Consider the following 18,584-nt stretch of genomic DNA (forward strand, 5'->3'; position numbering starts at 1 on the left):
ATTACAAGTCATGATGAATACACTAGTGTTTCCTTAACTCGCGAGGACTTTGTCAAATATTAAAAAAAAAAATTAATTAAGAGAGTAAACAAATCTCAATGACAAAAAATATTAACAATCAAGAAAATAATCGACCCATCGATAAGATTCAACGCGCCTCCCAGCTGATTCATCGACACAGTCAGAATCCCTGTGAACAATGCTAGTGTATCGTTAAATATCGGTTGTCAATTATCAAAATAATAAAAAAAAAAAAAATATTGTATAGTACATTCTTAAAAAAAAAGGAAATGTAAATACCGCGCTAAAATTAATAAACGTGCAATTCTTCATGGCAATCGTTCGGACTGAAGGTGTCTTTCTCAAAATACTGTAATTCCTAATCAAACGTTTAGTTAGTAGAGATTTCACGAGTAACTCCAAAATGCGAAATATTGCTTTTGTCGAATCTGAGACGCAACACTTAGACATTAGCAGAATCTCCCCACCATCACCCCTTTGCTTATGGTAGGATCGAGTATACTTTTGCCTAGTTCATTGCCTATAGCAAAGCCGACTGCTTGCTTATCAACAACAGCTGGCGAGTCTTTACGCAAAGTCAAAATCATAGCACGATTATTACACGCGAAAATTTAAAATAAAATGAAACAAAGAATATTATAATATAAAATGACAAATTCTTGTATATTGGTTCAATACTGTATCCGCGCTTATAGTAATGCATCAACTATCCGCATTCAGTAATTTGGACCTCTAGTACAAATATTTTGCTATCATTTATTAAATAAATAAAAGGAAAATTTGATAATAATTAAATCACAATAAATACTAAAAAGAAACTATAAATGATATATTATGTTTCAACGCGAAAATTATTAAAGGCTGATATAAAGCAAAGATACTTAATTTACTTTATTTAAAAAAAAAAATTTATTATTTCAGTTATAAGAGATAACGTTTTTCATTACAATAAAACGCTTAAGAGCGCAACGTATGATTGTGACGTGATTCGACATTTAATTCTCAGCTATAGAGCTAAATTATTATTTTATATTTTAACAAAAAAAAATGTAAATAAGAACTCTAAAAAATTTTACGTTCGCGTTAATGAAATTGTAATTTAAGAAAAACGGAAGATTCCTTCAAAGCAAAAAAAAAAATTGTAGATTAGTTTGCAAGAGACAAAGCGAGAAACAGCTTCTTCTCATCTGTACCAGCGCACGCGTCATGGTTAGCAACTGCTAACAACCATCACCACCGCTTAGAGAATATTAGCTATCTCAGTTGTAATGGCTATAAAATGTTATTTTTGAGATTTCTCAAAGCAAGGACATTATCCATTGGTTATGTTTTCTCCGAACTTAGCTTCTTTAGAAACCTTGGTCATGCGCGTTTTCTCATCACCTGGATCCAAGAGCCTACAAAAAATTTATCCTCTACTTCGCATCACGATATCGCAATTTGAAGAAGATGTCCGACCAGTTACAACACTCGGCCGAAAATCATTGCTATCAGCGAAAGGAAAATTAATTTCTTATATTGATGTTTTTTTATGCAACCCTTGCACGTGCTATCATAGTAAGCACCAGTTTATTATGTGAGACAATCCACAGTTTCTCACACTAGAAAACGAAAATAATTTCCTCAAACACATTCGAGCAAATTATCATTTCAAAGTTGTTATGATGTGTCATCATCGGTGTCATCGACAGTCACCTGTTTTTCTTGATGTTTACAACTTTGTTTTAACTACCAAGATGCCTACCCATTGTGTACCAGAAAGTCAAACCTTCGTACTGCGGGAGCATCAGTCTAACAATACGTGATCATCAGAGAGATGGAGCTAAAGCGCATGATCTGGTTGACAAAAAGCGATTTAAATCCACGGATAAAATTCATCTGTTAAAACGCAATGGACCGTCCCGGACAACAAACCCACAACGACTTCGAATTCTCGTTCTCTCTTGTTTCGACAAATTTTTACATATTATTTATAAATTGTAAGCCAACATCGATCTTTAATTTAGAAAATTTATATACAGCGAAATTGTTTTTCAACATTTTCAAAACAATTATTTGGCGCGTGATTTGAATATTATTGCGAATATTACTTAGAATTATCACTCCAAAATGAGCAATTGCAAATTATTATTGGTTAAAAATTTTTGGTTAATAATTTATAAATTATCAATTTTTATTCTATTTCATGACACAATTAAATAATCATTTATGTTTTCTTATGCATTTAATTTAGCACAACTCTATGATTTGAGACGAGTAATCAAAGATGAGATTATAATTCAAAAACGATTGATCGAGCTTGGACAAACAATCTGTAACAGCAATTTAGAAGGGGGGAATTGTAACGATCCAAAATCGTTTTCTTACTTTTCTTTAAATATGCCATTCTCTGATTGTTTTCCCAATTCACAACTTATCGCGCTAGGTGTTAGCCTAATAGCTACTGCGACCACCGGTCGTTAAAAGAATTATAAATTCGGGTGTCATCGGACCAAAGACGAATGGTCTTATGGTTACGATGACGATTACGTGAAAATTCTCATCAGAGAGAAGCGTGCCTTCGTACACCGAAGAGATCTACGAGATCTCTTTTTGTAAACGTAGAATAACGCGTGTATGTGTGTGTGTGTGTGCATATTGTGCTTCGACGCATAGTTGTAACGCGCTTTACAGTTAATTAAATATCTTCTTTTTAATTATTTTGGTATTATTGTGTTTATCCCATCATTAGGAATATTATTTATGGGATAACCTTTGCGCTGCATCATTTGGTAAGTTCGCTCAATCTTCTCTATCTCGTCTATTGGTCTCGTCTTCCATTAATGTTGCAATTGCTCATTTAATTAATACTATTGGTAAAGTCTACTTTTGATGTGTGAAGATTTCGTTCATTAACCCTTGTGTCGACTGTCGTGAGCCGAACCCTTATCCTCATTCATTTAATTTTCAAAAATACTCAAGTCTCGCGAAGTTTCGCCACAATGTCAAAAACCATGTAAAACCCTACTTCCATGAAGGAAACCACGTGGTTTACCATGTGGTTTCCCATGTCAAACCATATGGGAAATTGAGACAGGATTTTAGTTAGGAATAGACATGGGGAATTTGAACAGTTCATCTATGCATAAAACCATATCAAATCCCACATGTTTTTCCCAGTCAAATCCTAAACCGAATCCCATGTGAAAAACAGTATCATTTATTTATAATTATTTTCCCAAGTCAATCCCCAAGTGAAGAACAGTATCATTTATTTATAATGATTTTCCCATGTCAAATCCTAAACCAAATCCCATGTGAAAAACATTATCCGCCTTATTGAATATCCCTACATGGGAATCCACTTGGAATTTTACAAGGGATTTCACATAGGATTTTATATGGGAATTGACATAGGATTTCATGCAAGATTTCACCTAGGATTTAATGAGATATCACATAGTATTTTATTAAAGATCCAATAAAGAAATTTTCAAAGGATTAAAAATTATTTAATAAAAAATTAAATAATAAATAGTATTCAATTCAATATACTTTTATTCTTAAAATTATCAATATAAAAATTCTATTCGTTTCAAAACTGTAACAACCTGCCCCAAGGTGAAAATTTTTATGTTAATTATGTTTTTTAATAATATGTGTCATTATCAGTAAAATCTAATACGGTTTTGTTAAGGAAGTAGTCTCTTTTAGAAGTCGAAAAAAGCGTTTTTCAGCAATTTTTTTGAAAGGTAAGGAAATAATTGAGGCTCCCAATTCAAGAACCGGTCGGACGCTCGGACGACACGCGCAACTGCCAGTCAGTGAGCAGTGAGCGCCTCTGGGCCACTCACTGCTACCCGACTGGTACTAGCGCGTGTCGTCCGAGCGTCCGACCGGTTCTTGAATTGGGAGCTTCAATTACGGTACACGACATTTTTAGGTGATATTCTACTATATTTCAGCTTTAAAAAACAATTTTTACTATTAAAAAATATTGAAATTCTTCTAAGTTATAACAATTTTTGTAAAGCGTCTTCAGTCTGCACTTGCAAATCGGTGCCGGTGATGGAGGTCGTGCGATGCATCTGAAACAGTCAAACCAAATTTTTTTTAAATTTTTATAAGTTTCTTTTCTATTTGAACTAAAAAATACCGAAAAAGTTATAAAATTCCAAATTTTTTCGAAGTTTGAAAATAAAATTCACTTTTTGAAAAAAAATTCATTTTAAGTTGCAAAAGAAGTAGTTTAAATAATACTTTTGTCTAACTATTATAGTTCAAATCGAAGATAATTTAATACTAAAGCTAGATCACTTTGATTTTTGTCGATCGGACAAATATTTTTTTTGCTATCGACGGCACCGTTTTCTATGACGTGTGAAAATGAAAATTCGAGAAAACGCGCTTTAAAGTTTTCGGTCCAAAAAATATAAGTTTTTGGATACTGACACTAGACCTGTGCGGTATTAAAAATCCATAACCGGTTTTCGGTTTTTGAAAAAACCGGTTCTTCAGTCGGTTTTCGGTATTAAAAAAAATACCGATATTTTTTTTAAACCGGTTTTTTAAGAAATACCAGTATTTTTTTTAAACCGGTATTTTTTTCTAAACCGGTTTTTTTTTAAATACCGGTATTTTTAAAAAACCGTTTTTTGAATACGAGTATTTAAAAAATGGTTTTTCAAATACCATTTTATTTAAAAAGAAAACTGGTTTAAGAAAATTTGGTTTATTGCAAAAATCAGGTTGTTTTTCAAAAACAACATTTTTTAATTGAACTGTTAAGTAAAAAAAATCACTGTATGTCTAATAAAAATAAAAAAGATTAATCTTTCTCAATCATCTGTTTCTATTCTGGCGTTATGTCACTTTTGCGCAGGCATAATGCGCAAGACGGTTAGATTCGGTATTTCTTGAAAAACCGGTTTAAAAAATAAAACCGGTATTTCTTGAAAAACCGGTTTAAAAAAGAAAATCAGTTTTTCGAGAAAAACCGGTTTAAAAAATAAAACCGGTTAAAAAAACAAAACCTTAAACCGGGAATTCATAACCGGAAACCGGTTTCCAGTAATACGGAAAAAAAACCGGTATACCGGTTTACCGCACAGGCCTAAATTCTGACACTAATTAAATGTTAATCAGCTATTCCTGGGCCATACAGCAATCTTTCCTCTTCTTCGAAGAACTCATTTTGGCGGAGGCTTTCTGATAGTCGAGCTGCGCGAGCCTCCTTGCTCGAAAATCTCGGAAATGATGCGCGCCGGTTCTCCCGCGTTATGCGCTCAGCTTCGATGTTGTCTGCAAAATTCTTGCATTGCTGCCCAATGACAATATCGAGGAGCCTGGCGGACAAACCCTAGTCAAGGCCAACGCAAAATAAATACGGATACGGGAACAGGTCATGAGAAACAAAAAGGACACAGGCAGCTGTGTTATATGACAAAATAGCGGCGGTAAATTTCATATTTAAAATCCACTATTTTTTACGAACGGAAAGGTTTTTTGAAAATTTTAAGTCCTAGAACAAAAAACAAAGAAATTTTATAAACTATTATTTAAAACTTTGGAAGTACATATAGATTTTTTAATTGGATGTAAACTTTATTTTTTACAAACAATTTACTGTTTATTTTTTAGCAAAAAATCGATTATTTTACTCAAAAAGTGCGCCATTTTTACAAAAATTGATATAAAAAAATTCCACATATACTTCCAAAGTATATGTATTTGATTGGTATAAGTTTGAGAAAATTTGTCTCTTACATAAAAAGAAAAAAAGCTTGGCTTAATTCAAATAATGAAAAGGGCTTGTTTTACTTCTTTATTTTAATAGCAACAAAATAAAAGACACGTGCAAATACAGTGAGATTTGTAAATTATTAAAATCTCTTTTCATGCTTTGTCTGTGCGTGTCGAAATCAAAAACTTTCTCTATAGAAGCAAGTTTATGAACTTCATTATTGATAAATATTATCTTGTACATATAGTATCACATATTTCTGACATTTATTAACTTTCTCATTCTGCTAACGTCTATTTCTGCCACACCTTATATTATTATCTCCAATATTATTGAATTATTACTTTTCATATAAGTATTTTTTTATCTAATAAACTATTTCAGAATAATTTTACAAAATCTTTTAAAATGGCAAAATTGAACCAAAAAGCTTTATATCGTAACTGTGTACCTTAGAAAAAGCTCGACAATGGCACAAACTTCGGTAACCTTACCTTACAAAACCAAACCTACGGTCAGAAAACCTTCATTGATTAGATTATTTATAGATTGCATTTACAATATTTTTATGCAATATTCGTAAATTCAAGTCAGCTGGACAATTTAAGTAAAATGGGTATTTAATAAACATTAATCAATATTTTAATATTAAAGTCATAAGTCACTTTTAAAAGTGCATATCATTATTCCTCTATCGATTAATCGATATAAAATATCCATATATGTTAAATGTTTATACATGGGTGATTCTCCGCGTAGCGCATGATTTGGTTTATGAAATTTAAAAAAATTTTTTTTTATCGTTATGGTTATTATCAATATATTTTTTTGAAGATAAAGGCTTTAAAAAGAAAAATCCATAGCGGGCCGGAAAAATTATTTATAATTTTTGTTGTAAACAAGTGTAGTAATTAACTAATTCACTGTTTGGACACATTCTGTCAAAAAAAATTTGGCGGTAATTTAAACAATATTATAGCGTAAATCTCATTTAAAAATTATTATTTTGGTAATTTATGGAAATTTTTGGAAATTTATGGAAATTTTCGCGATAATTCATAAAAATATGTAATATTTAAATTATTATTAAAAATTTGGATTTTGGTAATTTATGGAAATTTTCGCGGTAATTTATGGCAATTTGTAAGGGGCCGTCCATAAACCACGTGGACAATTTTTCACCAATTTTTGACCCCCCCGCCCCCCGTTGTGGACAGTCGTGAACATTTGTCAAACCCCCTCCCCCCTATACAATTGTCCACGTGGATATTGCAAATTAAAAAAATAAGTTTTTTTTACTCCTGTATGTTAAAAAATAAAAAAGATTATTTTTGAACATATTTCAAAGCAAGAATGTCAGTAAAGTAAGGGAAATGTCTGGAAAAAATTTTGTCGGGGAAATTAAGAAAATTGTGACTTTTTTCGACTCATTTAAAATAATTGCGACAAAATACCACAATTTTTAGTAAAAAAAAGTACAAGTTATTTTGATTTTTATAATGTGAAAAATAACTATAAATTATAGCTGGACCGGGAAACCGGGAAAACCGGGATTTGACAATGAATTTTGAACTTGACCGGGATTTTGGATTTTTTTTTAAAAACACACATTATTTTGTGAGAAAAAATAAAAATATTTATTTTAAGACTTAGGTATTAACTATATTTCATTAAAAAAGATTGAACGATCTTCTATAAAATCTATTTATATTTTGTCAGAGAATTTTATAAAAAGTACTATAAAAATATTCAATTTCTAGAATTTATAAGAAAATTATGAATTTTGCTGTCCAACGTAACAGATTTAGAAAAAGAAAATATTAAATTTAATTTTAAATTCTTTCTATTTTTAACAATAATTAAACAAAATATAATTTTAATTAAACTTGTCAAAAAAATTTCAATGAGAAAAAATTTCACATCGTATAGAATAGTGAAAAATAAATCAATTTAAAAATTTGTTTGCAATAATATTATAACAAAACAAATAAGAATTATTAAAAATTTGAACTAATTAGAACAAAAGTGATACGAAATTTATAAAAATTAATTTTAGAATAATAAATAATGTATATAAAAATAAATAAAATTTCTTTCTTTAGAAAATAAATTTTTAAAAAATCGTATTTTGCATTAATATCAATTAGTTTTTTTGCAATTATTGATAAGCAAACTTTTCTGTATTTTAAAATGTTAAATTAATATTTATTATAGATTGAATTTTAAAAAATTTCAAATTTAAGTTTTAGAAAAGTTGAATTTTAAAAGATTTTAATTAAAAATTCTGAATAAGTCAGTTTTTAAAAATATTTTTATTCACATTTTTTTCAAATTAGTTATGTTTTTAAATATGTACCTAATATTTAATTGAAAAATTTTTAAATTATTCAAAATTTCATGAAATTGTCTTGTAAACAAGTGGATTTTAGAAATATTTTAGTTATTTCTAGAATATAATTGAATTGAAATTTTGAAAATAATTGTTAATAAGTTACAGTAGCAATTCTTAAAAATTATTCAAATTTAAAGGATTTAAAATTTGAATTTTTTTAAAATTTGAATACCTACTATATGGAAAAATAATGGATAATAATTAAATATTTATTTCAAAAAATCTATTTAAGTTCAAAATTATTTTTAGAGTAAACTAAAATATTTTTAGGTTTTAGGAAAAAGTCAAAGTTTTGTCTAAAAATCAGGAAATTCTTTCAATCTTTCATGGAATAATTTATTTTCAGAGTTATTATTTATGACCGGGAAAATAATTTATGACCGGGAAATGACCGTGAATTTTTTTTTACAAAAAAATGGCCACCCTGTATAGACAAATCTTTTTGAATAGTTGAAATTTTGTAAAATTTAATTGAAAATAATTAATTTATTTTAAGTCTTTCGTTACAATTTTTGTAGAATAAAAAATCTTTAAAGGTAAATTTAAAAATGAAAATTAATGAAAATTAGCTTCTAATTTTTTAAAATTCAATATTCTCAATTACATATTTTCAAAAATTCAAATATATACAAAATAACATTTTAAAATTATTTTTAACATTTTAGAGGAAACAATCATGTTAAAAATTTTTAATTAAAATTTATCAATCAAATTCAAAAATAATTTTAAAATATAACAGAATTTTAGAAGAACTTTCGGAAAATTATTTAAATTAATTGATTCAAAGACGAAGGTTTAGTTGCCCAGTAAAAAAAAGTATTGGAAGAGAGCGAATAGTATTGGCGGTGAGTTTCTGCCAATATGTTTTCGCGTGAAAACCGTATTGGCAGAAACTCACCGACAATACTATTCGCTCTCTTCCAATACTTTTTTTTTACTGGGTGGAAATTGTAGAAAATAATTGAATTCAGGAAGGGTTATAATTGTCATTTTAAAAAATAATTAAAATTATAAATTTTACTCATTTTCCGTAAACATTCATATTTTCCTGTAAAAAGAATTTTGTCAGGGAAATTAATTTTAATATCAGTAAATTGTCAGGGAAATTGATTAACTGAAACTTATGATCATTCTGATTAAGCTTAAGATATCTTTTTTGGAAATATCTTTGATTATGTGTCCACGTTGACATTTGCTTTAACACCCCCCCCTCCCCTTCGTGGACTTTTGATTCACCCCCCCCCCCCCCGCCTCCCACATGTGTCCACGTGGTTTATGGACGGCCCCTAAGGTAATTTAAAGAAATTTTGTCGGTAATTTTTAAAAATATGCAAAGTAGAAATCACAATTGAAAATTTTTAGTTCGGTAATTTATGGAAATTTTTGCGGTAATTTATAAAAATTTTCGTGGTGATTTATGGAAATTTATTTAAGTAATTTATGGTAAACTTTCCTGAGCTATAGGTTTTTTTTATTCCTTATATATGTGGCACCATAACACTACATTTGCACTAGGCTCTTCGTAATACGAAGGTCGGTGGAAATTCTGAGGTCGGTGGAAACTCAGGCTGTTGGGAACTTTTTCAACCGACTTTGGATATTTTAATTTTTTGAAAAAAGTATCATTAATTTTCAATCGGTTTATTTAACCTTTTTTATAAGTAATTGTTTAATTTGTGGTAAAATATTTAAGGGTCGGTGGAGATTATTTTGTGATTCCCTTATCAAATTTCCAACTTAAAATGAGTGAAAAATGAATAAATCAATTGGAACATTGATTCTTTTTCCTGAATTAACTTAAGGAAGTTATTTTTTGTGTTTACAAAAGTAATTTTAAGTTGACATTTGATTTTCATTTAAATAATTTACTGTTTGTTAATAAAATAATGAATAGCATCAAAATTTGCTGTCAAGCATAAACTGAAAAAAAACATATATGAAATGAATTTTTTTTAAAATTTTTTTATTCAACTGTACTAAAGTAGACGATACTAAAATGTCAATAATAATTGTATTTATTATTGCATATTACTAAAATTATTAACTTTTTTTCTAAACTTCCTGTGGGGACAGGTAAAATTTTGACGTTTTTAGCCTTAAAACCGCTTATTTATGAAAAATTATAATATTAGATACAAAAGTAATTATTGGTTTTTGTTTCTAAACATATGTGACGCTCCACGAGAAAAGGGACCTTATGACAAGAGTAAATAAGGTCCCTTTTCTCGTGGAGCGTCACATATATATAACCTTTTCACGTAGGAATTGTAAAAATATATGAAAATTATTTATTATTTTTCCATTACAACATGAAAAAAAACAAGTTCTGCGCTACGCGGAGAATCACCCACGTATATAAAATTATTACTGATTAATCGACACTTAATAACAGTACCTGAATACATGAAAAGAACAAAATAGTCTATTTTTGTTTTTTTTCTCATTAACTGTTAACGAAAAAACTGCATATGGTATATATTTTGATATGTAAATGTTGAACAAAAATTTTAATTTGACATTTTTTAAAACTTTAAAAAATGTTCTGCGACCTTTACATGTTTTTCTTTCATTTTTATAGCTCGTTTTGAGACGCATCTTTTGATCTCTTGCCAAGGTTATTAATATTTTTTAAGAAATTGACGTTCATAAGAAAGTGACATTTTGTAGTTTTGTTGATGTTGAATTAGAATAATGTTTGATAATAATGTTAATTAAATAAAAATGTTCATGATGAAGCAAAACGTTCATGAAATGAAAACAAAACTTTTAGCTTCAAGTTTGTATCAGCTTTTGATATTGGTATCAAACATCAATAAGCAATATGAAAGTATCAATGTTTATTATTGATTAACATATTTATGTCCGCTTAATACTAATACACTGGATACACGATGTCATATATTAATATTAATTCTATATATAAGTATTTATTGAATTAATATTGATATAAATGTGATTCAATATATCTATGTAAATTATTTATCGATTAAGTTTGTAGATATGCTTAAATTTCTTTAAAAAGTATATAGTACTTTATTTATTTTTTTGACTTTTCATGAATGTACAAAGGTTACCGTTATTGCTCGAAAATAACAATTACTGAAATTTTATTAACAGGTTAAAGATGTGCATAACGATAACCCTTGCTAAATTCATTGCTTTTTTATCATATTTACATATAATAGTAATTAAGATGTTTTCTGAAACCAATTGACCGAATATTTATAATATGCAATATCATAGGACTCGTTAGTATCCTAAAAGCATCCATTATTAAGTAATAATTGCATAACCCTTTCTTATAATTTTATAAATAATTTTTTAATATACTTTGGAGAAATGATTTAAAAACACTGCAATGTTAATAATCATTTTGAATGTCAAACATTTAATCCTCATGTGCAGTAGTTTCCTTAATCCTCAATCTCCAAATTTTTTACACGATTTTAATTTTCATTTTTCACATCGAATAAATTAAAGAATTTCACATAATTTCAAGAATCTTATTAGTTTTGAGATCGATTGTAATATTGTTGTAATTTTGAGTGTGAAAATCAAACTGAAGACAAAAATTCTAAATACTGTAGTAAAATAATTTAAATAATTATAATGCCCTTGAATTAAAAGAATTAGTTTTTTCTATCAAAAACTTAAATATTAATAAAATAATAATCTTCAGTCCTGTCGGTTTGACGTTTATTTTAGTAGTGCATTCGAGTCGAGTTTTCTCGGTAAACTCGCTCGACTTCTTGCTCGATCGTCTAATTTTTGAGAAACGATTTTCTCTGTCTGTGTTTTGTTTTATTCGTATAAATTTATTTATTTATGTTAAATTTATAAATTATATATAATTTAAAAAGTATTAAAAATAGCGTTCGAAAAAACATTGAAAATCTCAAAATCTGACATTTTTATTGTGATATTCTTATCTCTTGATGTCTAAAATATAGAAATATTGCTCTTATTTTGGGTGAACGTTTCTCCCAATTAGGCGACTTTGGTTGAGCAAATTTGGGCTTACAGGTGGCAGTTACCTGTTTACTCAATATCGTAGGAGAACATCTCATCCAAATTGGGCGACTCGTTCACCTAATTTGGGTTTGTTGGTGTGAATTGATGTTTTTTTATTATCTCGTGTAAATATAATTAAACGAAAAGAACCTGAGCAAGTACTTCTAATCATTTAACCAAGTCTACTTGTCAATATGAAAAAGGAAAAAATTAAGATAAACTTCTGAATATTTATTTTCAATACTTTCTTCAAAATGAAATACAATTTGGAAAAAGCTTAATTTGTGAACATAAACAAAAGGAAGAAATCATTAAAATGCAAGATTGGATTACGTCTGTATTGAAACATCATTTAGATCGACACCATTCAAAAAAGTATGAGAAGAAACATACCCTCTAAAAAATGAATTTTTCAAAGTAAGCCTAAAAAATATATGGAATAACATTATGAAATAATAGCAAGTAATAAATAAAATAATACCTATAATATTAACGTTATTAATTTATTAGTTATAAATTCTCATATGTCGCCATTGTTATAGAAAAAAAATTAATAAATAAATATTGTTTTTGTTGTTCTCTTATCATATTAATACTTGTTTTGTAACGAGACGAAACGAGAGGATAATAAGAATTTCATGAATTAAAACTCGAACTCGTTTGACATTTCTTGTATCGACTCTCTCGAATGCAACACTAATTTATGTCTAAGAACACAACGATTTTAAGAGGAACATTAACATGTTTCTAAATCGTTTTCCAATAATTCTTAAATTATTTAAATATTATAAAAAGTAATCATACAGTTACTTCTCAGTAATCGCTGACATTAGATTTAACGTTAAAAAGAGCAAAATCTTCAAGACAATCAATTATTATTAAATTACAATTTCATTTATTTTTTATTAATAATTTTAGTATTACTATTATTATCGTTATTAGAGCTTGCTAGTAAAGATATTTACGCTTAAAATATTTATTGCATTATCATAATTAATTTACAGTTTTATTATGGATTTGTTTGTTTTTTTGGTTTCGTTAAAATTATAATTCAATGACTATGCCTATTAATGCGCGTGATTTTTGCAGAATGGACGTCCACCTTTCGCGTAGAAGCTTTGGCCCTCGAGATTTTTCCTGCACATCTAAAAAATGGTAAATTAATTTTATTATTAGATAGTTTTTATAATATTTTACATTTTAGTTTTTTCAAATCTAAAATTTTATTTAGGCAAAAGAGAACTGACACTGGTTGTCAAAGTTTTCTAAATGATTAAATTGTATATTTTTAAAGCTTTCGGAAGTACCTACATTTTTTTAATATAACCAGATAAGAGACTATTTATTTTTGAAATTTTTTTAAAAATTTTAATTGTGGGAAAATTACCGTGCAGTTGAAGCATTGACTGTGATAATTATTATTAAGGGCCTCGACCCAACGGTCTCCTGCTTCCACTGGAAATCCACAGGCATAGCATTTAGTAGTGAATAAATTATTCCAGTCTGAAACAAAATGAAAAAAAAACAAATTGATCAATACCTATATGTTCTAAGTTTCAATATTAAGGTAAACTTGCTTGCACTTTTATAAGTATTATAATATAATATTAAGTTTACTCCTTAAATGTGGAAAATATATATTAATACATTGAATTTGTCAAACAATTAATTTACAAAAAAATCAATCAATAAGGAAGATGACACACTGAACCTTTGTAGCTGTTATACTCATTTTCTTAAGGGGGGTAAGGTCTAAACGGTGAAAAAAGCATGTTTTTAAGAATTTTTTTGGCGATATGCAGAAAGTTAATTTATTTTATCGCTTTGCATATAATATTGCAATATTTGAACAATATTTCTCCAAATTTTAATTAAAAAATATTAAGAATTAAGCGAGATAATGAGATTTTTCTCAGACGTCTAAAAAAAATTGATTTGCGGTGTATACTTTGATTTTTTTGATTTTGATGATTCTGTTGCGAGTTAGAGTGTAATTAAAATTTAGAGAAATATTGTTCAAATGTTGCAATAATATGCAAAGCGATAAAATAATAGTTATTTATGATACAAGTGCGTAAAATCGTTGATTATACGAGTTTGACGTTTGCAGCTCGAGCCGAAGGCGAGTGCTGCTAGTCACACAAGTATATAATCTGATTTACGCACGAGTGCCATACGAAATTTTTTGCAACACTACAACAACTAAACTTGCAGCAATATAGCCAATATAACTAATTTTAACTGCGGTTTTTTTACATTATAGCTAGTTTTGACTACATTTTAACCTTGAGAATATGATTTTAAGTCCTAAAACTATAGCTGAATCAATTTTTAAGCTTAAAAATAGTTTAAATAAAAAAACATTTTTCAATTAATTTGCTTTTTAGTTATGAATAATTTCAGACTTTTTTCTGTGATGTATTGGAACTACATAGATTGTATTTAAATACAAAATACACTTGGAAAAATTTAAAAATACCAAGAAATTTTTAACAAAAATTAAGAATTAAATTGCAAATTAGGTTCGAATTACTTGCAAGTACAATAATCAATTTACTATTTTTTAAAAATAAATAGAAAGGACTGTGTATTAAAATTATACATGAGAGCTACGTATAATAAATAACCCAGGTAGAAATTTGTCAATTATTACTTGTTTCCTTCCAGTAGCTGTAGAGTCAAGAGAGAGTTTTACTTGCCAAGACAATCTGGCCAGTCCTGAATAAGTGACTGGCCAGTTTCACTGGATAAAAACAATTCCTCTTTGTGAACAGTACTTTTGTCAAGTCACTGACCAGAAAATCTGATCATAATCATGATAAGAATTTCTTTACAGACACTGGCCAGTCACAGATTTGAAGAATTATTTAAGATTCCTCCTAGAAAAAGTGGTCCACCACTGATCCGAAAAACTTGCCGAATCCTATTAAAAGAATTATTCTAGATTTTTTCATATCTCTAGCCAGAAAATCTTGACACTATCAAAAAAAGAAACTGCGGACACAGAAACTGACCAGTTACTAAGGAAAAAAACAAAGTACCTGTCCCATAAAAATACATAATCATTTATAATTAGATATTAAAAATAATTTTTATGTTGCATACGGTCAAAAACAGAAAAGTCTAAAGTAATTTTTTTTTAAAGTTACGATCGTTTCACTGTCACATTACCAAAGTTTAAATTTTTATAAATTTTGACAAGATAAGCCGTCAAGTCTCTGACAAGTGACTTAACAGTTTATCTGGTCATGATTTCTGATCATTACTTCTGACAAGTCACTGGCCAGAAATTCTGGTCACAATCGGAATAGAACTTCAGTTCTTAAACTTGTAGTTATGATAAGTTACTATCTAGTCACCGTGGCCGGGCCGCGTGGTAACGCACATGCGTTGTGTCTCCAGGATGTAGGGTTCGTTCCCCCATGCGTGCGAATTTTTCATTCTTAGATTTAAGTGTTATTGGTAAAGTAATTGTTCATTAGTCTTAAATATTTAAATAAACACAAAAATATAAATAAATATGTAATTATAAACAAATAAAAAGAGCCAGGAAAACTTATATTTTATTCTAGATTTTGAGCAGAAAACTGTCCAGTTACTGGTCAGTCACTGGCCAGATAATCTAACCAGTGACTGCTAAAGCAGTGCGTTACATTTCTAATCAATCACTTGCCAGATTTTCTGGTCAATCACTGGCCAGAATCTTGAAAAACTTCCCAGTTACTGGTCATTACAGAGTTGAAATTGCTACCTGGGAAGTTTTAAATAAAATTTTCTGCTTTGTACAGTCAAATATTTTCATTTTAAACTGAAAATATTTTCTCGTTTTGTAGGCGTTTGTGTCACATCTGGTTTGTCTTATTGTTAGGACAGTCAGCTAAGGGTTTCGCCTTGCAAGACTTTCTGTTTTATGACTTTTCAAATACCCGTTTTTTTATTATAGGTTAATTTAGACAGAAAGTTTGTGAAATTTCTCGGATAAAAGGAAATAAGAGAAACTATTTCGGAAATTTTCCATAATTCCTTAGAAATTAGTTATTATGCTCTTCAGCATTCGGCAAAGAACCTAAGTCCGCGTGTAGAAGCCTTCTTGTGTATTTAAACAGTGTTTTCAATGAAAAGTGTGGTTTTTAATTAAAAATAAATATTTGTATAATGTTATTTTTATATAACAGTAGACAATAGTGAATTTTTTTAATTAATTAATCTGTTTATGTGTAATTTTCGTCGATAGCCCACTTCCCGGGATAAATAATTTAATTATAAATGTGGAATATAGTTGAGCGGATAGGAAGAAGAACTCGCCGAGCGCGCGATTGTAAGGGATAGTTCCAGTCAGGTAGCAGTGTGTGGCCCAGAGGCGCTAACTGCTACCTGACTGATATTATCCCTTTCAACCGCACGCTCGGCGAGTTCTTCTTCCCATCCGCTCAGTTAATCTTCTTTAATCTGGTATATAATTATATTATTTTTATTACTGTTTATTATTATTATTTGTAAAATAAATAGTTTTGTAAAAAAACATGTTTTGTGAAATAAAAAGAATATAGGAAAACTAATTAAAAATTAGTTACCAAATACTTTTAAATTGCGGGAGAAAAATTGAGGGCGTGGAACGGATAACTGCCTGTAGCGTATGGCCGAAAGGAACTATACCAGTGAGAGGCCTAGAGGCGCTCACTATTGTCTGACTGGTATAGTCCCTTTCGTCCATGCGCTACAGGCAGTTATCCGTTCCACGCCCACTATTAAGTATCTAACTAAGTTAGAAAATTTCTAATTAAAATAGAAAATATTGACAATAAATTTGAAAAAAATTCTGAATGTGATTAAGGAATAATTCGCTGTAAAATTATAGTAAATACTGTTGTAAATTTACAGTACTTCAGTTAAGTAAAATTACATTATTATTTTGATAGATAATTGTTTCCTGTACTTTTGCTGTAAAATCACAACAGAATTTTCTAACAGTGAACTTATTAATATCACAATAAAGTAAAGTATGATTTCATTGTATGCCGTTTCGGGCCTTTACAATCTCCTCAACATCACTACTAAACCTTTCTAACTCACAAACTCTTTGGGGTCCCTACTTTTGCGGCTGCAGCCAACTTATGTTAGGAGTACTCGCATTCGCCTGGACATTTATCCAGGGGAGAGGAAAACTGCAGAAAACCCACTTCCCGAGTACAACACCGGTTTATTGACGTCGAGTCATGAATGTACATTTGGATAGCCATCACAAATGCACAAACATAACCTCGGCGTCAAACCTCCCGTTTTATATATCTCGATCAGCGAAAAAACCGAGACTGTAGCGATTCACAGAGGGTCACCCATCCAAGCACTAACCGCGCTCAAATGTGCTTAACCTCCGCTCCGTGATCGCAAGCCACGAGATTCCGCCAACCGAGCTATACCATCGGTACATTAATATCACAATATATACATGAAAAATATATAGCGATACATTACCCAAAATAATCAGTTTTGATATTTTTAGAAAAAAAAATTGTAGCTATTTACAAAACATTTTAGAGGAAATCAAACCTGTGAGAGGAAGTTATTTTTTTCATCTTGTAACCACAATACAATTTTCAGAAAAATAAAAAAACTGGGCAAGTGCGAGTTACACTCGCACTAAAATGATGGGTTCCGTACAATAATATTCAGATCATTAAAAATCAACACAAACAAAATTTTTCTGAAAAAAAGTTATTCTAAAATTTGTTTTCAAAAATTTTCTTAAATAAATTTTTTGTGATCAGACTGTAAAAATACACTAGTATAGGGGAGAAAAGGCTACATTGAACCAGCGTCAACAGTGAACCACTTTAATTTTCTGAGAAATGACTGAGTGAAATTTTTTCTTATTCAATATATAAGTTAGTTTTACCGAAACAGACTATGTCCAAAAATTTCCGGCACGTAGGTTTATTATTTATAAGGCTAGGGGGGGGGGGCACGATATTGGCTACGGACGCAGGAGTCTCACCAATTGGGTTCCGTCAGTACACCCACGGTGTACGGAACCCTAAAATTGATGTTAAATAAAATAAATTAAAGTTTTTCATAAATAAAAGATTATGAATGGACACCATTTTTATAATTTTCAAAAGAATTTCAATTTTGTTAAGAAAAAGCATTGAAAACAATACAGTCAGGTCTCGCTAAGTGTCTTCACTGAGAATTTTTTAAGGCCGTCGTCTCAGTGAGTCTCATTGGCGTTTAGCTTTAAAATCACTATTTGTCAAAAAATTTTCAAGTCCTCATAACTTAGCCAAAAAATAATTTTTCACCAAATAAAAGAAGACGCGTTTATTTATTTGTCCTAAAGAACTAAAAAAATCGTATTAAACTTAATTTAGAATTTTCAACGTATTCGCCCAGCATGAATTATTTACTAGTATTATTTTTATTTTTGAACGTCTTTAAAAC

The 18,584-nt window shown here is 29.2% G+C and overlaps 1 protein-coding gene across 1 annotated transcript in view; it reads right to left on the bottom strand.

Annotated features, from left to right (window-relative positions):
• Positions 1–12,630: 12,630 nt before the first annotated feature.
• The window catches only part of LOC122502238, a 124,170-nt gene continuing 118,216 nt past the window's right edge, over positions 12,631–18,584 (bottom strand). Inside the window, exons 16-17 of the mRNA XM_043612183.1 lie at positions 13,534–13,649; positions 12,631–13,291 (exon numbers count right to left, since the gene is read on the bottom strand). Of these exons, the coding sequence (XP_043468118.1) occupies positions 13,214–13,291; positions 13,534–13,649 (194 nt within the window). The 3' untranslated portion in view covers positions 12,631–13,213. The remainder of the gene's footprint in view (positions 13,292–13,533; positions 13,650–18,584) is intronic.

Source organism: Leptopilina heterotoma, unplaced genomic scaffold, assembly GCF_015476425.1.
Source record: "Leptopilina heterotoma isolate Lh14 unplaced genomic scaffold, ASM1547642v1 Lhet_223, whole genome shotgun sequence".
Taxonomy (NCBI): Eukaryota; Metazoa; Arthropoda; class Insecta; order Hymenoptera; family Figitidae; genus Leptopilina; species Leptopilina heterotoma.